This window comes from Bos javanicus, chromosome 7 (assembly GCF_032452875.1).
Source record: "Bos javanicus breed banteng chromosome 7, ARS-OSU_banteng_1.0, whole genome shotgun sequence".
Lineage (NCBI taxonomy): Eukaryota > Metazoa > Chordata > Mammalia > Artiodactyla > Bovidae > Bos > Bos javanicus.
In genome coordinates, this window is record NC_083874.1 from 19,523,207 (window position 1) to 19,545,893 (window position 22,687).

Here is a 22,687-nt window from a genome sequence, read left to right on the forward strand (position 1 = left end):
AATATGCAGGGGGAAGAACCTTGGATTGGAAGCAAGAGTTTGGGTTTCCTCTCTCAGGCTCTGTCCTGGGATTGGGGGACGCAGGGAGGTAAGTGGGCGTCAGTTTACTCGTTTTCAAAAGGGGAAAGAGGGAACCGATCGCTTGCGCCCTTCATTTTACAGGTGACTGGAGAACTTTCACGTGGGCAGTCCCCTAGTATCCAGCCCGGGTCATTGAACAACCCTTTCCCAGGCCCCCACCCCACATGACCAGCGTATAAGAACCCGCCAGGCCATTGCCAGCAGTTAATATGGCGACTGCGGCGACAGTGCATGGCGCATGCGCCTTGCGAGGAGCGGCCGGGTGCGAAATATGAGAACACGGCTCCTCCTTCTTCCTCGTCCCACCCTATTTCCGGCGGAAGCGGCCGCAACAAGTTAAACTTTATTGTTCCCGTTGGTGCAGTGAGGATGTCGGTGAATTACGCGGCGGGGCTTTCGCCGTATGCGGACAAGGGCAAGTGCGGTCTACCCGAGGTGAGCACGGCTGGGGGTCCCGACGGCAGCCGTCAAGGCCGTGGGCTGGGCGGGACCGGCTGGCAGTGGAGCATTGTGGGAATATCAGGAGACACTGAGGCTAGACAATGGGAGGGACTTCCCAGTGAGGAGGGGGCGGGAAGTGACGACCCAGTGCGCCTGGGGATGCGACCACGCCCAGCTCCGGGTCGGTCCGGCAGGGGACGGAGGATAGGACCCACTTCGAGAAGTCCTGAAGTTCTGATGGGGGAACAAGGCTTGTAGTTCCAGGAGGAAGGCACCGGGGCAAAGGCGGGAGGTGGCAATAAACAAACTTGGAGGGCAGATTTGGGCAGAGAGGTTTCCATAATTGGGGCAGGATGGGCCTCACGTGCCAAGTTGAGGACCTGACACTATTCTGAGGCTGGTGAGGATTTTTAGTTGAAGAGGAACCTGGAGGATGGAAATCAGAGCCCTCCAACCTCGTTGAGAGAAGTCCCCGCCATGCACTGAGACCTTGGCGGGATCCCTTCGTTCTGGGTCTCTTTCCCTCCTGTAAACTGGAGAGAAGCTTGCCCCCTCCCACAAAGGTTGGTCCGTTCCTTCTGAGTCAGTCATTCACGAGCTCTCAGATGGTGTGAAGCCCCACTCTTCTCTCTTGCCAGTTTTTTCACTTTATCCCACAAACATTTATTAAGTACCTACGTTCACCCTGGGACCACATGGGGAACCAGACAGGCCAAGCCCCCTCGTTCCAGCTGGGAGACAGATGAGCAGCAAATAAATGTAAGGAGTCAGTCAGATAGTGGTCAGCGCTAGGCAGAAAGGTAAAGCGGATGATGAGAGCTGGCGGCTGCATTGCAAACTAGGTGGCTGGTAATAGCCACCACTAAGATAACTCAGCAGTATGAAATACATTTAATGTTATGCAACCGTCATCACCATCCATTTACAGAACTTTCTCCTCTTCCCGAACTAAAACTCTGTCCCCATTAAACAGTGACTCTCCATCTCCTCTCCCAGCCCCAGGCCCACCATCTACTTTCTCTTTGTATCTGACTCCTCTTGGGACCTCACATAAGTGAAATCACACAATATTTGTGTTTTTGTGTCTGTCTGATTTCACTGAGCGTGTGATGTCCTCAGGTTTCATGTGTATTGAATAATGTGTCCAAATTTTCTTCCTTCTTAAGGCTGAATAATATTCCATTGTATGTGTTGCTGTTCTTCAGTCACTCAGTCATGTCCAACTCTTTGGGACCCCATGGACTGCAGCACGCCAGCCTTCCCTGTCCTTCACTATCTCTTGGAGTTTGCTCAAACTCATGGCCATTGAGTTGGTGATGCCATCCAACCATCTCGTCCTTTGTCATCCCCTTCTCCTCCTGCCTTCAGTCTTTCCCAGCATCAGGGTCTTTTCTAATGAGTTGGCTCTTCACATCAGGTGGCCAAGTATTGGAGCTTCAGCTTCAGTATCAGTCCTTCCAATGAATATTAAGGGTTGAGTTCCTTTAGGATTGACTGGTTTGATTGTACGTGTAGACCACATTTGTTAGTATCCATTCATCTGTTAATTGACACTGGGGTTGCTCCCATATTTAGCTCCTGTGAATAATGCTACTGTGAACATGAGTGTGCAAATGAGATAGCTTTTGAGCCAAGATGGAGAGGAAGTGCAAGGGAAGTCATGTAGGTGTCTGGGCAAAGGACATTCCAGGTGGAGGGCTTTGCCTCTGCAAAGCCCTGAGGCTGAACTGTGCCTAGTGTGTTGGAGGAACATAAAGGAGGCCTGTGTGGAGTGAATGAAGGGGAGAGAGGGAGGAGGGGAGAGCAGGAATGGGGCAGGTACTGCAGGGCCTTGTGGGACTTGGTGGGGACTTGGGTTTTTCCATCGAGAGAGGTGGGAGCCCTGGAGGGCTGTGGGCAGAGAAAGGATGTGATAACAAGCTGCCTTTTCCCACCCATTCCCCTCCTCCTGGGCAAGGCAGTCTGTGGCTTGTGGGCTTGCCCACTGTGGGACATGTTGTAACTTCTCCTGAAACCATGAACTTGGAGTGGGATTTGAACCCATGGTTCAGTTGAGATCACACCCTTGTCTTAGGACTTAATGAAGCTCAGTTTCTTTATTTCTCACTGCAGAAAGAATTTAGTGCGAGACAGAGATATGTGCATGCATGCATGTTAAGTCGCTTCAGTTGTTTCTGACCCTTTGTGACCCTGTGGGCCATAGCCTGCCAGGCTCCTCTGTCCATGGGATTCTCCAGGCAAGAATACTAGAGTTGATTGCCATTTTCTTCTTCAGGGGATCTTCCCAACCCAGGGATTGAACCCGTGTCTCTTAGGTCTCCTGCATTGGCAGATGGGTTCTTTACCACTAGTGCCACTTGGGAAGCCCCAAAGTGATAGGTAAGAAGTGGATTTATTTAGAGAGAAACACTCTGCACAGACAGAATGCAGTCTGTCTCAAAAGGTGAGAACAGCCTTGGGAGAAACACTCCACACACAGGGTGTGGGCCATCTCAGCAGGTGAGAGGTTCTGAAATATGGTGTGGTTAGTTTTTAGGGGCTGGATAATTTCATAGGCTAGTGAGTGGGAGGATTATTCCAATTATTTCAGGGAAGGGGTGGGGAATTCCAGGAATTGGGCCACCACCCATGTTTTCGCCTTCTGAACTGTCGTGCCATTTATCATGCTGGTGTATTACAATGAGCATGTAATGAGGCTCAAGGTCTACTGGAAGGCTCGTCTTCCGCCATCTTGGACCTAGTTGCTTCTAATCAGTTTTTGTCACATTTTATTGATCTCAAGTGGCCTGGGCCTAAAACCGGCCTAAAACTGGGAACTGAAGCGAGGCTTGAGTTCCCAGCCAGAAATTGAGCCTGGGCCAAGGTGGTGAAAATACCGGATCCTAACCACTAGACTAGTGGTCAGTGACAAGGGTCCTGGCCCTTCAGCTTTGCAGAAAAGAGTTTCCACAAAGACAGAAAGTAGTGAGGAAGCAAGTAGAGTATTTATTAGGAAGAAAAAGAGTACAATACCTAAGGATAGACACACAGGCAGACTCAGGGAGAGTCCCTGAGTTGTGCTCTTGTGGCAGTTTAAATCACTTTTATGGGGCATTTCTTCTGGATTTCCTTTGGCCAGTCATTTTGATTTGCCTGGTTCAGAGTCCATGTTTGGTATATCTCAGGCTCCTCCCATGTGTGCACGTGCATCTCTTAGCCAAGATGGATTCTACTCTGAAGGCCCATGGGTCGATTATCCTTTGGCATCATTCACCTTTGACCTCCAAGGAGCCTTTCTGCCCACATGTGATCAGCGAGGTCTCTTGACTTTGAGAATGAGAAATATGTGATCTGGGCAGGGCCCAGTGTCCTACCTTAATTGTCTTGCTGTTCTCACCTCAGAGTTTCTTTGGAGCACTGGGAATGAGTCTCCAATCGATTAATCGTTAAGGTGGCGGCGGAGGGGGGTGGGGGTGGGGGGGGGTGGGCATGTACTTCCTGCCTCACTGTGGCTCTGTCATCCTTGTAGGAAATGGCAGCCCCCTCCAGTGTTCTTGTCTGGAGAGTTTATGAACAGAGGAGCCTGGCAGGCTGCAGTCCATGGGGTCCCACAGAGTCGGACACGACTAAAGAGACGCAGCACCTGCCCGACTCCCTTCTGTTTCACTCCCTGCTGCTCTCCCTCACCCAACAGGTCTTCGACCCCCCCGAGGAGTTGGAGCAGAAGGTGTGGGAGCTGGCACAGCTCATCTGGCAGTCCTCCAGTGTGGTGTTCCACACAGGCGCAGGCATCAGCACTGCCTCAGGCATCCCCGACTTCAGGTCGGTGGGCAGGGCGGGCGGGAAGTTGAGGCAGGGCCTGCCAGGCTGCCACAGCCTTCCCTGTGAGCTCGCCAGATGAACAGGCATCAAAGCCCATCCTGCTGCCCTCCCTCCCACTGAGTCTAGGGTGACCCGTCAGTCCCCTAGGGTGTTGGGGATGTGTAAGACCCTTCCTTCAAAGCAAGTCCTTTTATATCACACCCAACATTGCCTTTCATTGGTGAGAACTGGGTCATGTGACTGTACCTAGTTGTAAGTGGTGCTGGGAAACATAAGTCTTTTGTCTAGGCCCACTGTGCATGGCTAAATATTGGGTTCTATTATTACCATAGAAACCATCCAAACCTGTTTCCTAAACTGCAAGTGAGGGTATGAGACCAGATAATGTCTAACTTCCCTCTACTTTGGGCAGCCTGTGTTAGACAAGGGTCTCATTGCTGAAAAGCAGGAGTCTCAAAATTGTGGCCTCCAAGTGGCCCCTGTAGGTGTGAAGTTTGCAACCCCACCCAGATGGGCAGGCCTGTTGCACTTGTATTCCCTTTCTGAGGCTTCTCGGGCCCCCAGGATAGACTCTCATAGCAGAAGAGCAGATTCCTCGTCTGGAGGAGTGTTAGAACTCTAAGGTGTGAATCTCATCCCCCTTCCATAACCTGCCATCCCTCCCCATTGCCACACTCAGAGTTCCAAGCACTTCAGGCTGGAAATCAAAGCCTTTCCCAACCTAGCCTTGGTTCAGCTCTCCAACCTCAGCCCCTGCAGCCCCCAGACAGTCTAAACAGCCCTGCCCTTTCCTCTCTGTTCAGAGACAGCTCCACCTCCTCCAGGAAGCCTTCCCCGAGTCCCACAAAGAGCCCTCACCACTTCCACTGGACCAGCCCAGCCCTGGGTTGCTCCCTCTGCCCTGGCCCCCAGAGGGCCAGAGGGTCTGTATCCACCTGTATCTCTCCCTCACAAGATGGAGACCTCCTTGAGGGCAGGGCCTGGGTGCACTAGGGCCCCGGCATCACCCAGTGCAGGGCCATGGACTCCCTGAGGGCAGGGCCTGGGTGCACTAGGGCCCCAGTATCCCCCAGTGCAGGGCCATGCCAAGTGCAGCAGTAGTAAGTGCTGGGCGAGTTGAATAATTAATATCTCCTGTTATGTACCATGTTCTCCCTGTTTCCTACCTCACCTCCTTTGTCTATATCAATCTCTCTGACTTTTTCTCTGCCTGTTTCTCTCTTTTTCTGTTCTCTCTCTCCTTGGTCTCTAAATTCTCTCTGTCTCTTCCACCTGCTGCCGCAGGGGCCCCCATGGCGTCTGGACGATGGAGGAGCGGGGCCTGGCCCCCACGTTCGACACCACCTTCGAGAACGCCCAGCCCACAAAGACCCACATGGCGCTGGTCCAGCTGGAGCGTGTGGGCCTCCTGCACTTCCTGGTCAGCCAGAACGTGGACGGACTGCACGTGCGCTCCGGCTTCCCCAGGTGCCCCCAGTGTCCAGCCCCCTGCCCTGCCTTGAGCAGGCCACCCCTCTCCCTGAGCCTCAGTTTCCTTATCTAGAAAATGGACATTGATGCAGCCCGTCCCTCTCCAGGCCCCTGGGGCAGTTCAGCGAGGCAGCCAGGGAGGGTTGGCGCTCAGCTGTCGGGTCTCTCAGTAGCACCTGGAGAGCTGGGCGGGATCCCCTCTTCCTGGTCCTGGGAGGATTCCAGCCCTGAGCCCTCTGGATCTTGGCTGGCTGGGGATCTGGGGATCCTGCTTCTCCACTGAGCCTCTTCCTTCTCCTCCCACAGAGACAAGCTGGCAGAGCTCCACGGAAACATGTTTATAGAAGAATGTGTCAAGTGTAAGATGTGAGTGCCACTGTGGGAGGGGGCGGGACACAAGGCATGGATGACCCAGGTCAGGCTCCCCAAAAGGTCCTGGTGAGCTAAGCCTGCTGCGTCTAGAGTCAGGGGTTGTGACCCTCCCAAGGTGGGATCTGGGAGTGTATCTTCCTCCTGGGAGGTGTGTTCATTTCCTGCAGCTGCCAAAACAACCACAAACCTGAGTAACTTAAAAACAACAGAAATTCATAATCTTATGGGTCTGGAAGCTACAAGTCCAACATCAAGGTGTTGGCAAAACCGTGTTCCCTCCACAGAGTCTTAAACACTAACCTACCAGGGAAGTCCCCAGGCCAGCTTTTTCATGGAAGGCCCCCTCTGCTTCCCCATCCCCAACCCCTGCTGGGTTTGCCAGCTGTCACCTCATGTTTAGATTCTGGTCTTATGCTCCCGCACTTTCCTAGGAAAACAGCTCTGTGTAAAAAGCAGGAGCTGCCCAGGTAGGCTGCAGGGTGGCTGCCTGGGAACCAGCAGTGAGCCGACCCTTTCCTCCTTGGCACAGGCAGTATGTCCGGGACACCGTGGTGGGCAGCATGGGCCTGAAACCCACGGGCCGGCTCTGCACCGTGGCCAAGTCCAGGGGGCTGCGGGCCTGCAGGTGAGTGACCCCTCCCCATGCCCTGGACCCCAGGGAGGGCCGCCAGTCTCCTGCTGACTCCCCTGCTCTCGCTACAGGGGGGAGCTGAGAGATACCATCCTGGATTGGGAGGATTCCCTGCCTGACCGGGACCTCACCTTGGCCGACGAAGCCAGCAGGTCTGACCCCAGTGGGTCCTGGGTGGGGTGGGTGGGGGAGGGGCAGAAACACAGCCAGCTCCAGCCCCGAGGGACCTCAGGAAAGGATTCCAGAGAGGAGTGATCAGCACCCTGTCTGGGTCTCACTTTGCTCGTAATAGCTCTTGTACTCAGCCCTCACATACCATCCTTACCACACCCCAGGGTGGGTGCTGCTCAGGCCCATTTCACAGAGGAGGAAACTGAGGCTGGAGCAACTGGACTCCTCCATCCATGCTGCCCAGCCCAGAAGTGACTGAGCCAGGATCAGAACCCAGGAGTCCAAGTATAGATGGCCTGCTCCCCACCAGCAGCTCCACTTCTGCCGACAGGGTTGGGGGGTGGCCCAGAAGAAGGGAAGCATCAGAGGCAGGCCATGGCTGGGCCCCCAGCAGAGGTGGGTGCTGTGTGAGCAGGTCTCCCAGGACTGGCCCCGTTGTGTTGGCAGAGCAGTGAAGCCATGGTGTTTGAGCAAGGGTCAGGGAGTATATGTGCTGGCCACCACACGCCCCTGCCTCATGGGGCAGGAAGAGCGCTGCAGAGACCCTTGCCAAGGGGCTTAGACTAATCCTGCCTCCTGGCCCCAGGAATGCAGACCTGTCCATCACACTGGGCACCTCCCTGCAAATCCGGCCCAGCGGGAACCTTCCCCTCGCCACCAAGCGACGTGGAGGTCGCCTGGTCATCGTCAACCTTCAGCCCACCAAGCACGTACGTGTGGGAGCCTACCCCGATATCACCCCTGGACCCCACCTCAAGCCTTCCCCCTCCACCTGACTGGTCCCCGCCTCCACAGGACCGCCACGCAGACCTGCGAATCCACGGTTATGTTGATGAGGTCATGACGCGGCTCATGAAACACCTGGGCCTGGAGATCCCGGCCTGGGACGGCCCCCACATGGTGGAGAGGGCACTGCCGCCCCTGCCACGCCCACCTGCCCCCAAGCTGGAGCCCAAGGAGGAGGCCTCCCCCCAGCTCAACAGCCCAGTGCCTGCCAACCCCAAGCAGGAACCCACAGCTGAGCCCTGCGCCCAGCACAATGGTTCTGGACCCACCAGCCCCAAAAGGGAACGGCCGGACAGCCCTTCCCCTCACAGGCCTCCCAAAAGAGTGAAAACCGAGGTGGTTCCTAGCTGACCAGGGGCCCCAGGGAGGGCGGGGTTTTTTAAAATAGAAATCGTGGGTTCTTTTTCTTTTTTCTTACCGGTCTCATTTTGTTACTCATTTCTGTCCTTTGGGGGAGACCTCAGGGTGCTGAGAGCTGGGCTCCAGGCCCGGGGGCAGACTTGCCGTCCACTGGACCTCCCTTTAACTTGGGGCCTATGGAGGGGGCTTGGCAAGGAGCATCCCTGCCCCAGATCCTGAACTTGGAGCTGACAACCCCACACCTGCTCCACCCCCAGTCTGCAGCCCCTGACTCAGGGTGTTCTTGGGAGGCGTGACCAGGCCCTCCCTGATTTCCAGCCTAAACAGGAATCAAGCCTGTCTGCCCCCTGGCCCCTCACACTCCCCAACCTCTGCCTATCCCCACACAGCCTTCACAGCCCCTCTAGGAGGGAGGGGACACACAGCCACCATTTAGGAGCCAAACTTCATGGCAGGACAGACAACAGAGGCTCACACTGCCTTTGTGGCTGGAGGGAGACAAGTGGGTCCACCTGACTTCCTCCAGGCTTCCAGAAAAGCCTTCAATGCAATAAAAGCAGAATTTCTTGCATCTTGAGTCTGTGTTTACCATCCACAACCTTGCCCAGGGTCCAATCCCTGGGGGTAGGACTGTGTGGTGCCTGCGGCTCCTGGTGTGTGTGTGTGCTGGGACATTCATACAGTCCAGCTCTGGCGGTAAAGGAAGGCCTTACCAGCTGTTGACATTCCTTGAGTCCTCCATTTGTAAATATTATTTCTGTGATTCTTTAATCCGTGCCCTATGCTACTAGGCTTTGAGCCTCTCCAGGAGAGAGGCCACATCTTCTAATCGCGATTGCAAATTCCCCCACCCGACCCCACATCCCCACACCTGCACAAAGCCGGCAGGGATCCGAGTTTGACTCTTTAAAGGAAGAGCGTGGGTGCAGCTGGGGTCCATGCTCCCCAGCTGTGACCTTGGGCTAGTCCCTTCATTCCCGACGGTTCAGTCTCCTCATCCATAAGACAAGCCGGGTGGGCAGCCTAGTCCCCCAGGAAAGCAGCTGCCCCAGGCCTTCCTCGGACTCCCTTGAAGGGTCTGGGCCGGGGCGGGGCCAGAGCCGTCAGAACCTCGCGCTCCTGGCGCACCCTGCCCTCCATCAGCCGCCGCTCTCCAAGGTCCTGAAGACAACCCTGGCGCCTCTCGTCCCCGCTCCAGCCTCGGAGTCCAGGGACTCCCCCACGTCACTCCTCTATCTTCGGCTGGCCCAGTCCTTCCTTCTGTGGGTTGGGGAGCCCCAGACTAATTAGCCCCCACCATACTCCACCTCCACGCCAGCCGTGTTCTGCCAAGATACTTTATTAAGGATCATGGCAGTTTAAAAAAAGGAAAAGTTTGTGGGTCATGGCAGCGCCGAAGTTTAGGGCTCACCCCGTGCTCTGGGGCCGGGGTCCCTGCAGACTTGGCTGCTTTCTCCTCCGTGTGTGCGAGGGGGCAGGGAGGAGTCCCCAGGGTCGGGGGGCGGGGGTAGTTTTTGAGGCCTGGTGTGTATCGATCTGTCCAGGTCAGGGATCAGTCTGTGCGTGTGTCCCTGTTTCCTTCCGCACCTGGGTCTGCATGTAGATTTCTCAGACTTTGTGGCCTTATGGTCTGTGTCTGAGAATCAGTTTCAGTGTGTACCTGGATCCCTGGGTCTGTAGCTGTGTATCTGTGCATCTCCATCCTAATACCTTCTCCAGGTTCTCTCTCTCACCTTGGATCCCCATGCCTGTCCCTGTCCACTACAGCACCTATTGAAGCACCCCTGAGCAGAGGGGCCAGGGTGGAGAAGGGGGCAGGGACCCATGGTGTTCACAGCTCCCCCCCTGCTGCCTCCAGCCCCACGTGGCCCGGGCTGACTGCTGGCTCAGGTGGGGCACAGTCCAGTAGGGTGGCCTGGTCCAGTTCCTTCACAGAGTTGCCCTGGACCAGAGTTGAGTTGTCCAGATCCTCTGTCGAGTTGTCCAGAGCACGTGTGTCCTGGGATTCCCATTCCCCCGGAGGGCTGCCTGGAGACCTTTCCTGAAGTGCACCAGTGTTGGGCCCGGGTCCGGGGGCCTCGGAGCCTGGTGCAGTGTCGGGAGCCACCCGGGATGCCGCGTCGTTGTGTAGAGTTCTGGAGAAAACTGAGCAAGGGGTGGGGGAGGGTCATGAGGGATGGCCTGAGGGCCGGTTCCCTTCTTTCCTTAGCCCCCAGCCCCAGGGAGCACTTGCAAAGGGGCACCTTCCCCTCCCCCAGTGGGGACTGGGGAGCCAAGCAGAATGTGCCCCAGAGGGGTTTTGAAGGAAGAGCAAATCCGAGTCCACCTACCTCGCACAGGTGCGAAGTCTCCGGGGCTCTCGGCTCTGTTGGAGGCAAAAGGGCTGATGGAGGGGAGGACGATGAGGGCGAAGGAGAAGAGCAGGACCTGGTGGAGATGTGGGCAGGGTCACCCCATCCCTCCACAACCCCTGAGCATGCTTAAGCAGGAAAACAGAGGCCCAGAAGACTAGATCGTGCTGACCCGGCACTCAGGGCTCTGCTCCTACTCATGCTCTCCTCCCCCACAGGCCCCTCTGCCAAGGTTGAGGACACCCTCCCACTCAGAGCTGGGGGTCAGGACTCACTGCTATGCAAGTGCCCGTCTGTGCCGATTTGCTGGTAGACTGGACCACAATGGCCTGGAGTTTCTTCAGCTGTTCCAAGAGAGACCTTAGTGGAAATGGGAAGCCTTGGCTGAGCCCTGTATGGCCTTCACCTGGCTCCTTGTCCATTTCTGTTCTCTCCCAGCCTGGCTGAGGTCTGAATCCTATCCACCCCTCAAGGCCCTACTGCTAATTAAAAGTCCCAGAAGCTCCCTCAATAAATCTCCACTGAACATCTCACCCACTTTTCTGACACCCAGCCTCCTCCATCCAGGTTGCCATCATCACTCACCTGGACACCAGCCCCCACCTCTGGTCCCCTCAAGCCTCTCGTGCCCCCTCTAGGGTTCACGCTCCATACTTTTCAAATGTGATTCAACCCCCAGCCCTCCAGGTTCCCACCTCCCTTGGGGTAAAAGCCTGAGTCTTCATTGTTGCCCACAAGGCCCTGCATGACCTGCCTCCCTCTCTCCTCTCCCCTGACTCTGCCCCTCACTCACACTGCTCCAGCCACACAGTCCCCTTATTGTTTCTCCTACATACAAGTATTCCTGCCCTAGGACCTTTGCACTGGCTGTGCCCTCTGTACCAAGGACACTGTTCCCCCCCTACAGGTCTTTTTGTAGCTGCTTCTTTCTTATCTTTCTTATCTTCTTTCTTATCTGTTGGATCTCATCTCAAATGGCAGCTTATCTGACTTCCCTGCCTAAAATAGCGCCCCCCCCCAGCCCCTTCCCCCTAGTTTATTTTTCTTCCAAGTGGCTATCACTGTTTGAATGATCTTTTACACAGTTTTGTTTGTCTTGAGTATGTTTCTCACTAGAGTATGAGTCTTTTAAGTGGAGGGACTGTATCTGTTTTGCTCACTATTGAGGTATCAGTACCCAGAACTATGCCTGGCACTGAGTAGATGCTAATAAAAACTGAATTAGTACATGTACCCCATAGATGGAATCACCTGCAGTTCTCCAACACACCATACTCCTAGCCTTTGGCCATTCATATACCATTTCCTTCCTTCCCTCTATGGAACTCTTATACATCCTTCAAGGGCCCAAGTCTAAATCCCCTCTTCTATGCAGCCTGCCCCCTCTCTGGGTGGAATCCTCACCTTCTGCTCTGCCCTGCTATCACACAGCCTGTCCCCCCTTGTCCACCTCTCCTGCAAGAGACTCCAGGGTCAGCTTCCCCCTGTCCTCAGTCCCAGTCACACCAAGACTCACAGGTTCTGCTTTTCGAGATGCAAGACCTTCCTCTGAAGTTCCTGATTCTGGGCGGTACAAGCTGACATCCTGCAAATGCAACATCACAGTGACATTCAGAATATGCCTGTCACCCCTGCAGATCCGTGAGCTGCAACTGATGAAACCTAAGAACCTAGAGCCCAAGCTCTGCCACAAGAGAAGCCACCTCAGGAGTTCCCTGGTGGTCCAGTGGCTAGGACTTCACAAGCTCCCAATGCAAGGGGCCCAAGTTTGATCCCTGGTCGAGGAACTGGATCCCACAGGCTACAACTAGAAACTCACACAGCTAATAAACATTTTAAAAAAAGAAGAAAGAGAAGCCATCGCAATGAGAAGCCTGCACATCACAACCAGAGAGTAGCCCCCGCTTCCTGCAACTAGAGAAAGACCACGCACAGCAATGAAGACTCACACAGCCGACATAAAAAAATAAAACATTCAAATCATGGCATGAGGGTATGTTAGTATCCAGGGAAGAGGATAAATTCCCCCACTAAAAGGCCCTCCTAAATAACTCATGGGATAAAGAAGAATCCACAGTGAAAAGTAGGGAAGACCTAGGAACCAAGTAATGACAACATCCAAATCAAGATGTGTGAGATGCAGCTAAAGAAGTGCTGAGGAGAAAACGCATAACCTTATTACAGTTTAAGCAGCTGAACATGTGCAGTGCCTAGTCGCTCAATCGTGTCCAACTCTTTGTGACCCCATGGACTGTAGCCCGCCAGGCTTCTCTGTCCATGGGGGTGCTCCAGGCAAGAATACTGGAGTGGGTTGCCGTGCCCTCCTCCAGGAGATCTTCCCCACCCAGGGATCAAACCCAGGTCTCCTGCATTGCAGACAGATTCTTTACAGTCTGAGCCACCGGGGAAGCCTGCAGCTGAACATACACATTTAAAAATCAGCAAAAGAACAACAGAATAAACTCACTTAAAAAAAAAAATGAAAGACACAATAAAGCTAAGAGTAGAAATAAAGGAACTAGTACACAAAAACACAATTGAGTGGGAGGAAAAGTCAGAAATTCATTCTTTGAAAACAATAAGTAAAACAAAGTTCTGGCAAGATTGCTCAAGATAAAAAACAAGCGAAGGTGCAAATACACAACATGAGTTATTACTAAGGTCCCAGCTACAGATGATTCAAAGCTTAAAAAAATAATGGGAGAGAACTATGAACTATCTTATGTCGATAAATTTGAAATGGACAACTTTCCAGAAGAATCAGTTCAGTTCAGTCACTCAGTCGTGTCCAACTCTTTGCGACCCCATGAATCGAAGCACACCAGGCCTCCCTGTCCATCACCAACTCCCGGAGTTCACTCAGACTCACGTCCATCGAGTCAGTGATGCCATCCAGCCATCTCATCCTCTGTCATCCCCTTCTCCTCCTGCCCCCAATCCCTCCCAGCATCAGAGTCTTAGAATAACACATCCCAAAATTGACTAGGGAAGAAATAGAAAACGCAGATAGACCTGTAACATTTACTAAAATCACTTTTGGTTTAAAAAGTGAGTGAACTAAGTTTTTATGTTTCCTACCCTGATGCTGGGAAAGATTGAGGGCGGGAAGAGAAGCGGATGACGGGGGATGAGATGGTTGGATGGCATCACTGACTAAATGGACATGAGTTTGAGCAAGCTCCAGGAGAAGGCGAAGGGCAGGGAAACCTGGCGTGCTACAGACCATGGGGTCACAAAGAGTCAGACATGACTGAGCGACTGAACAACACCACCACATTAAAGAACAATGAGGACCCTGCCTCTCAGTATCCTGTATGACTTTAGAGAGGTGATTGGATGGGCTTAGAGTGCACAGGGATTAGAAAAAATGGAGACAGTGACAGACTTTATTTTCTGGGGCTCCAAAATCACTACAGATGGTGACTGCAGCCATGAAATTAAAAGAAGCTTGCTTCTTGTAAGAAAAGCTATGACCAAACTAGACAGCATATTAAAAATCAGAGACATTACTTTGCCAACAAAGGCTCCATCTAGTCAAAGCTATGGTTTTTCCAGTAGTCATGTATGGATGTGAGAGTTGGACTATAAAGAAAGCTGAGTGCCAAAGAACCGATGCTTTTGAACTGTGGTGTTGGAGAAGACTCTTGAGAATCCCCTGGACTGCAAGGAGATCAAACCAGTCAATCCTAAAGGAAATCAGTCCTGAAGATTCATTGGAAAAATGATCCTGAAGCTGAAATTCTAATACTTTGGCCACCTGATGTGAAGAACTGATTCATTGGAAAAGACCCTGATGCTGGGAAAGATTGACGGGAGGAGGAGAAGGGGATGACGGATGAGATGGTTGGATGGCATCACCGACTCAATGGACATGAGTTTGAGCAAGCTCCAGGAGTTGGTGACGGACAGGAAAGCCTGGTGTGCTGCAGTCCGTGGGGTCACAAAGAATCGGACACGACTGAGCGACTGAACTGAACTGAGAGTGCACAGTTCTTAAGTTGAGGAAGTTCCTCCTTCCTTCTACTCCCTGGAAGGAAGCCATGACAGCTCTGAGGACCAGAGAGGCTCAGACAAGGGAAGTAAATGTCCCACCTACAGGCAAAGAGCCAGGACATAACCTCCCTTCTTGACATAGCATCATCTAGGGCAGTGGTCCCCAACCTTTTTGGCACCTGGGACTGGTTTCAAGGAAGACAGTTCTTCCATGAATCCGGGGTGTGGAGGGGATAGTCTTAGGATGATTCAAGCACATTACACTTAATTTTCACTTTATTTCTATTTTCTGGAAATTAGGGTTAGGGTCTGTGCTTCCAGGAGAATCTAGTGCTGCTGCTGATCTCACAGGAGGTGGGGCTAAGGCGGTAATATGAGTTGGGGGGAGCGGCTGTAAACACCGTTGCTCCCTTGCCTGCTGCTCACCTCCTGCTGTGCGGCCTGGTTCCTGACAGGCCATGGATTGATACCAGTCCATGGCCCAGGAATTGGGGACCCCTGTTCTAGGGGATTAGGGGCCTCAAAATTGAGCCCTGTGCCACCTCTAGGCATTTTTCCATCCTTGTAATTCACAGACAAAACAGTCGCTCCCATGTGGCACAGTGGTAAAGAATCCACTTGCCAACGCAGGAGACTCAGCACACACACACACACACACACACACACACACGCGCGCGCGCCCGCGCACAGATTGTGACCTTTGCTCCACTGCATGCCTCTCTCAGGCCTCAGTCCCCACCCCCTTCACCTCGAGTGTGGGGTCCTGGGTCCCCAGCCTCACCGAGTCTCCAGGCCATCAATGTATTCCTTCTTCTTTTTCCGGCTTTCTTGAGCTGACTGTTTGTTTCGGATTTTCCGGCGGATCTTTTTCAGCATTCGCTCCTCATACTGCAGAGTGACATGGGGAGGAGACTGAGTTAGTCTGAAGGGTTCACTCTCTTGTCCAGAGCCCACAGTTTCACCCCCAGTATCCTCCCAAGGGAGCCAGACTCAGGGACTTGAGGGCAGACCCTTCATGGCTTGAAGGCCAGATTTTCTGTCCTCAAATTCCCTCAGAGTCTCTAGTGGTTGTGGGGGTGGGGAGGGGCGGGGGGATGGGAATGGTCCTGGTTTCCTGACGGTCTTTCTGCTCCCAGTCCCAGTTCCATGATTAACAACTAGATTTTGTGCACTGGTGCAGTCGCGCCACCATCTGGCCATGTGTGGGATTGGCGCCTTTTCCCAGGCCAGTTATCACTAAGAGAAGTCTTTCAACTGGAAAAGGCAAACTCAGGTATTGATACTGAGTGAACAGGCTGAGTGGAGGCCCCGGCCAGCTAGAAAGCCCCCACTGTGTTGGCTCTGACGATGAATTTTCTGGTTCTGGTGACAGACACATCCTAACACTCTAGTTACGTGTGCTGTGCTTAGTCACTAGTCGTGTCCGACTCTTTGTGATCCCACCAACTGTAGCCCACCGGATTCCTCTGTCCATGGGAATTCTCCAGGCAAGAATACTGGAGTGGATGGCCATGCCTTCCTTCAGGGGATCTTCCCAACACAGGGATCGAACCTAGGTCTCCAGCATTGCAGGCGGATTCTTTACCATCTGAGCCACCAGTTAGGGAGACATAAAGGTGAGATTCAGGCTTCCCAGGTGGTACAGAAGTAAAGAATCCACCTGCCAATGCAGGAAATGCAAGAGACATGAGTTCGACCCCTGGGTCGGGAAGATCCCCTGGAGTATGCAGTGGCAACCCACTCCAATATTCTTGCCTGAAGAACGCCATGGACAAAGGAAACTGGTGAGCTACCATCCATAGGGTCGCAAAGAGTTGGACATGACTGAATGTGCGCACACACACACACACACACACACATGCACACAAAGGTGAGACTCGTGGGCATGTTGCTGCAGGAAGTAGGGTGAGGCCCAGAGCCAGGGGTCCCATGGACTCACCTTGGTAAGGGGCAGCTGAGTGGGCAGAGTGATGCCTTCTTTGGCTAGTAGCTTCTTCTCATCCTCCGTCAGCACCAGCTCCTGGCAGTGCCCAGTCCCAGGTCGCAACAGGTGGGGGGCTGCCAGGTGATGTTGCTGCTGTGGGGAAACCAGGAGAACTGTTTTGGGGGCAGAGACAGTGACTACCTCTGAGAAATAAAAGGCATGGAGAAACAATTGATCCAGTCGCTGTAGGGTCCACACTGGCACTAGGGCACCAAACAACCAGCCCACAGCCCTCTGACCCAGCCATTCCGTTTCCAGGAATTCATCTTACAGATACAAGTGTGGTTTTTTGTTTGTTTCACAAATAGTCATTTGACAGTTATGTGTTTAGCATCTACTACAGGCTACGCACTGCTCCGCGCTCTGAGCATTCCTTGCAGCTCTTGTCTGCAACAGGAAAAGGAAAATCCAACAAACAGGGTGTATAGGATAAGTGAGCCTCTGGGAAAAGAGAGTGAGAGGTGGTTCTCCCCGTGTACCTGTTTGTACCTTTGGAACTTGGACTGTGTGCATGCATTTGACTATTCAAAAAATTTTCAAACTAAATTTAAATCATGAAATAGAAACACTGAAAATGAAAGAAGTGTGTCATCAGACAGCCAAGTTCTAGGAATGTCACACCATGACTCAGGAATAAAGGTAGAGATTGGGGCAGCCTGCTATCTATCGAATAAAATTCCAGTTCCTGGAATTCCAGGCCATTGATCAGTCCAACCATTTTCTCTTCAGGGCTCAAGCCTCAGTGTGTTCATCTGCAATATGGGAAGATTAATATCATTGTTTTGTGGAAGTGGGAGGCCTTCTTCCCTTATTGCCTCCCACTTCCACAAAACAATATTAAACTTGATATTTTTACAAAATCCAGTTAGCATTTCCAAAGTAGTCATTTGTCTTTCCTATCCTTCAAGACCTGCTGAAGTTCTATCTCCTCCAGGAAGCTTTTCTGGACCTGCAATGCCCTTCTAGCCTCTCTCCCTAAGCAGTCATTGTCCCCTCTTGACCATGAGGTCCCCATAGACTGAGCACACAGCTGATGCTCACTGCAGGTCTCTCAAGTCAAGAGGGATGTTCTGGTCTTTTTTAGAGGTTGTCAGGACAACTTTAGGCATCAGGAGATCAAATCCTGACTTGGCCACATGCTTGCTGTGTGACTTTGTGTCTGTGGCTTAACCTCTCTCGGGACTGGTTTTCTCATCTGTGAAAGGGAGCAGGGTACTAACTGGGTTCTCAGGCCTGGTTTGCCCATAGCGGAAGCTCAGGGCAAGATAAGATAGCCCAAGGTAAGCATACAAAGGGCACAATAGACCCAATAGGTCAGCTCAGGAAGTGGGCCTGCAGCAGCTGTGTGATTTAAGGCAAATTACTAAACCTCTCTGTGCCCATTTAATCATATGTGAAATTCAGATAATAGCCTCAATTTTCACGGTTGCTTTGAATTAAAAGACCTGGGACCAATACCAATTCCTGTCTGTGACTGTCTTCCAGTCTTCAAAATGGGTGTATTGGGGCCCCATGAGCCCAGTGCCCCTCCCAGCTCTGATGCTCCAGGGGGCAGGTGGGGGCTGCTCACCAGGTCCCCACTGCTGCTGGAGAGGAGGAGGTCCTTGACTGTGAGGTTGTAGCGTGAGGGCGAGTCAGCCAGGTCGGTCTGCTCCTCAGCATAGACGCTTGGGCTCCACATTTCTAACAGGGCACATGAGGATGGAGACAGGGGTGGGGGTCAGGCAAGGGGCCTCGAGCTCCCAGGTCCTACCTGCCTCCTCCAGCAAAGCTATAGCATCGACCCTAATGTGCTAGGCATTTGTTGCCTGGCTTGGGACTCCAAGACCAGGTGCCTCAGTCTCCCCTCTGCCATAAGACGGGGACCCCAGTTCATCAGGACGTTGTTAGGAACCCACGGCCAGCCCAAGAGGGAGTGGCTGTTATCACTCAGGATTAGGGGCTGGATCTGCAGCTGGCCTGGCCTTATCTCCTCCTGGGGGCAGGGACCAGTTCTGATTCACCCGCAGTTCCCTCCCACCAGCTACCTGGCACCCCATAGGTGAGCTGCTCTAGAGAGCACAGTCTTCCGAGTCAGATGGCCCTTGCTTCTAATCCCATCTGGGTGGAGTTGCGTGACCTTGGGTAAGGGAGTAAACCTCTCTGAGCCTCAGTTTTGTCAAGTCTCCAATGGGACTAATAAGTACTCCCACGCCATTGCGGGTCTCAAAAGACAAAGGATGCCCTCTTGGTGGAGTCTTCTGCATCAGGCCTTTCCCCAGGTCTGGAGGAGCACCCCAAGGCCTGGGATCCCACAATCTCACGAACTTTCACTGAGTCTCCTATGAACCAGCCATGGAAGGTATAAAAAATGAGGTTGCCAGCACAATGCTTGAGGCAGACTGCATCCCAGCTCTGTGGCTCTGACTCATCTCTTAACCATCCGGAAAATGGGTCCATGACAGCACACCAGTGCCCATCTCAAAGGGTGGATTTGTGCGTTCAGTGCCTGAGACAAGGCAAGGATAGTCAGCTGACACAGGACTCACCCAGGTCTATGGCAACAGAAGTCTCAAGCCTTGGGGCCACTGGCCCGAGGTGCCTGGCAGGGCAGGTGGGGCCAGGATGGTAGGAGGGGCAGGGCCCCTTGCCAGACTCCACACTATGGCAGCCGGCAGGGGTGGCAGGCACCCCACCGTGTGGAGGCGTGTCCTGGGTGTCAGAGGGCAGATCTTCTGAGATGCCACTGTCACTGGCCGCGGGGGACCAGGTTGGGGAATCTGAATCTCCAGAACCCAGGATGGAGTTGAGGAAGTCATCAGAGTCCGCACCTGGCAGGACCTGTTGGGACAGAGGGCACCGGTGGGAATTAGGAGGTCTATGCTTTGCAATGCTGTGTCTCTGGGCAAGCTGCTGACCCTCTTTGGGCCTCACGTGTCCTTTCTGTAATATGGAAAGAGCTAATGTTTGTTGCCCATTGGCATGGCTGGAGCCTGAACCCAATCGTGTAGCTCGGGAACAACATCAAACCTTGTCGAGCGAGGAACAAGCCCCAAGTTTAAGTCTGGAGCCAGCTTCAAACTACTGTGTGACCCAGGACAAGTTACCACTCCTGTCTGGGCCTTGCTTTCCACCCCTTTAAGAAGAAGGCGATGTCATCTGGCCCTTAGGGTCGCTGAAAGGGTTTATACAACGTGCTTTGCTAAAATCACATGTGTGTGTGGTAAAGGCACAAAGCTGAGCGGAGTCCCGGCTCTGACCTGGGGGTGGGGACGACGCATTGGGTTATCACCTGGTCCTCCCCATGGCCCCAGTCCTCTCCCAGCTCTACGTGTCTCAGGACGCCATCCTGCCGGTCAAACAGTAGATCCAGGAGTTCCAGGCTGTCGATAGGGCCCATGGGACTGGTGGAGGAAGCCATCTGGGGCGAGGAGGGGACACCTGTGAGGGTCATGCAGCCCCTCTCCTGCCCACTGCCCATCTGCCACCACCTGAGGTACCTTCCCCTCTGCTTCAGTCCCAGCTGTAGCCCCCAGGTCGGCCTGCCCCTCCTGCCTGCGGAGCCTCAATCTCCAAATCTCTGTTATGGGGCCAACCCAGAGGCTCCTGGGCCTAGGAGCCAATTTCTTTAAAAAGCACTAGACAGCTGCCCCGTGGGGATGGACAGCAGATGAAGCTAGCCCCCTCTTGCATTCCCATCCTGTAAGAATCCCCCCCACACACACACACCCTTTTCTGGAAGGCAGGGAAGCCCAGAATAAAGTCCAGCAGCGGCCCGGAATAGAGACACAATCTTAGTCATTGTATTCTCCCTCCGGGTCTCAGTCTTCCCATCTGTACAAGGGGGTGTGAGGTGCCTGCCAATTCTGGGAGCTTGGGGAGAGTTCCTGGCATAAATCGTCCCTCCCCTGGGGACCCGTGCAGGTCTCACCTTTCCAATAGCTAAGTCCCCATCCATGAGTCCCTCTAGCTCCTTCTCCAGACCTCCTGCGTCTGCCTCGAGCTGAAGGCTCAGTCTGCCATCAAGTCTCCCGGGCTCAGCTGCGTCTTCTCTGTGGTTGTCACCACTCCCCAAAAGATGCTGAAATAGTCCCGGGGCTCTCCCAGCCCACCCCAAGGTGCTGATTGGGCAACAGGCAGGACGGACAGAGTTAAGGGCCAATGACAGCGGGGCAGACTAGGGGGAGGGGCGGGAAGACCGTTATCTCGCATGTTTTGTGCTTTTCCAGTCGCAGTGGGCAAAGGCCAAAGTCTGGGGTTCCGCGGCTCCATGACCTTTCCCCTACTTTCGGGGACTGTGTCTTCCATAGTCCCCGGATGTCAGCTCCAAGAGAGCCCAGGGCCCTTGGCCGGGTCCCGTCCACTCCCAGAACAAAACAGAACCCAAAAGAATAGCCCAGACTTTTGGGGGCGCCCTTCCTTCAGCCAGGAGTTCCCTTCCTTCATCACAGCTGGCAGCCCTCAAAGCCCCCTTCCCCCAGGCAAGGTCTCTCCGGCCAAACCAGAGCAATCAATCCCTTCTAGAACCTTCTAGCGTTCACTTATTCTCAACAGATATTTATTGCAAGCCAAACTGATTCCTGCCTCAGGGCCTTTGCACTGGCTGTTCCCTCTGCCTGGAAGGCATATCTGCTCAACCCAACTCTCTCACTGTGTTCACACATTCCTGAATGTTTGCTATTTGTGGAGCCCAGCACAGACAACTGAGAAGCCCCTCTGGGATTCCATCCACCCCCAACACACACAACCAGGGAGGAGCCCCCCACCCCTTACCGCTTGATCACATCACTGTTTTCATGGACCTCACTACTGGAAATTTTCTTGTTTACTTACCTATATTCTTCTCTCATTGCTCCTCTGCCCTTTCATGTGAGCACCTTCAGGGGGCCAATAGAGGCTCTTTTGCTCTCAGCAGGGTCCCCAGTGTCTTAAAGATGCCCACACACAGGAGGCACTCCATCAACTCTTACTCATCTGGCAACTCCTAGGGCAGTGGACAAGCTAGATCATAAAAGCATAAACACACCAATAGCTGACAAATGGGTGAATGCTACCAAGAAGCTGAATGTACTCATGTACAGAGCAACACAGGACGGGCAAAGACTTTATTTTTATTTTTTTAATGCTTTAAAAAAAATAGTGTGCTTTCTTTGAACTGCATGCCATGAATTTTTTTTTTTTCTTTTTTTGGGCCGCATTTCATGTGGGATCTTAGTTCCCTGACCCAGGATCGAACCTGCATCCCCTGCATTGGAAGAAGGAATCTTAACCACTGGACCACCAGGAAAGTTCCAGGATTCTTTCGGAAGGTGACATTTAAGTATGTTCCTAAATGATGAGCAAGAGCCCAGCCACTGGAATACCTGGTGAAAGGCTGTTTCAGGTCAAGGAACAGCTCATGCAAAGGCCCTGGGGCAGGACTCTAGCTGGTGTGTGGGAGGAACAGCAAGGAGGCCCGTGTGTCTGGAGAACAGTGAGTGAAGGGCGAGAGGAAGGAAAGGAGGACACAGAGGGAACAGGGCAGGTCATGCAGAGTCTTGTGGGCTGTGGCAAGGAGTTTAAGTTAGTCGCATCTTTTTGAGATCCTGTGGACTTTAGCCCACCAGGCTTCTCTATCCATGGGATTTCCCAGGCAAGAATACTGGAGTGGGTTGCCATTCCCTTCTCCAGGGGATCTTCCCAACCCAGGGATTGAACTTGAGTCTCCCACATTGCAGGCAGACTCTTTACCATCTGAGCCACCAGGGAAACCCACTGGTTTATACTAAATACAGTGGAAGCTCTTGGGAGCTTAGTGAATGGATGACAAGCCTTCTGTATGCTGGCCAAGATGCTAGGTGCTAGGTTTACACGGTAACTCAAACACTCTGCTTGCTCTCAAGAAATACACATCTTGGTGTATGTTTCTCCATGGGCCAGCCATTATTTATTCAGGCAACAAAAATTTAAGACCTACTATGAGCTGTGCCAGAGTGTTGCTCTTATCTCACAATAACACCTGTGGTTGTCACAACTGGGGGTGTTCCTGGAGTGAATGGGGGCTAGGGATACTGCTCCATACCTCACAGTGCCCAGGACAGCCCCTCACAGGGAATGCCTGACCTTGATGTGGGCAGTGCCAGGCAGGAGGACCCTTGCATTACCGTAACTGCCCCCCCCCCACACACACACCGGATACTGGTAACATTAGCTCACTCTTGGCCTCTGCATCTTTCATTTCCTTTTTGACTACTCTGGGTTGGATTTTTAAGGGGTTTGTTTGGTTTG

At 53.2% G+C, this 22,687-nt stretch overlaps 2 protein-coding genes across 5 annotated transcripts; one reads left to right on the plus strand and one right to left on the minus strand.

The window, feature by feature from the left end:
* Nucleotides 1–434: 434 nt before the first annotated feature.
* Nucleotides 435–8,684, plus strand: SIRT6 (sirtuin 6). Of its 2 annotated transcripts, XM_061422633.1 has the most exons (8): nt 435–516; nt 4,196–4,323; nt 5,608–5,790; nt 6,100–6,159; nt 6,695–6,790; nt 6,868–6,948; nt 7,554–7,677; nt 7,763–8,684. In XM_061422633.1, exons 1-8 carry the CDS (start codon nt 451–453, stop codon nt 8,102–8,104), a joined length of 1,080 nt encoding a protein of 359 aa, XP_061278617.1. In that variant the 5' UTR covers nt 435–450; the 3' UTR covers nt 8,105–8,684. The 2 variants fall into 2 exon arrangements, with proteins under 2 accessions (XP_061278617.1, XP_061278618.1); XM_061422634.1 differs by lacking the exon at nt 4,196–4,323 and having other exon boundaries at nt 437–516.
* A 750-nt stretch (nt 8,685–9,434) lies between these two features.
* CREB3L3 (cAMP responsive element binding protein 3 like 3) lies at nt 9,435–20,516 on the minus strand. Of its 3 annotated transcripts, none has more exons than XM_061422631.1 (10): nt 20,352–20,516; nt 19,713–19,841; nt 18,970–19,261; nt 18,012–18,124; nt 16,397–16,534; nt 15,239–15,345; nt 11,981–12,049; nt 10,740–10,824; nt 10,444–10,496; nt 9,435–10,258 (listed from the first exon to the last, which is right to left on the minus strand). In XM_061422631.1, exons 1-10 carry the CDS (start codon nt 20,376–20,378, stop codon nt 10,000–10,002), a joined length of 1,272 nt encoding a protein of 423 aa, XP_061278615.1. In that variant the 5' UTR covers nt 20,379–20,516; the 3' UTR covers nt 9,435–9,999. The 3 variants fall into 3 exon arrangements, with proteins under 3 accessions (XP_061278615.1, XP_061278614.1, XP_061278613.1); XM_061422630.1 differs by having other exon boundaries at nt 10,444–10,540; nt 16,397–16,531; nt 20,352–20,514; XM_061422629.1 differs by having other exon boundaries at nt 10,444–10,540; nt 20,352–20,513.
* Nucleotides 20,517–22,687: the final 2,171 nt, after the last annotated feature.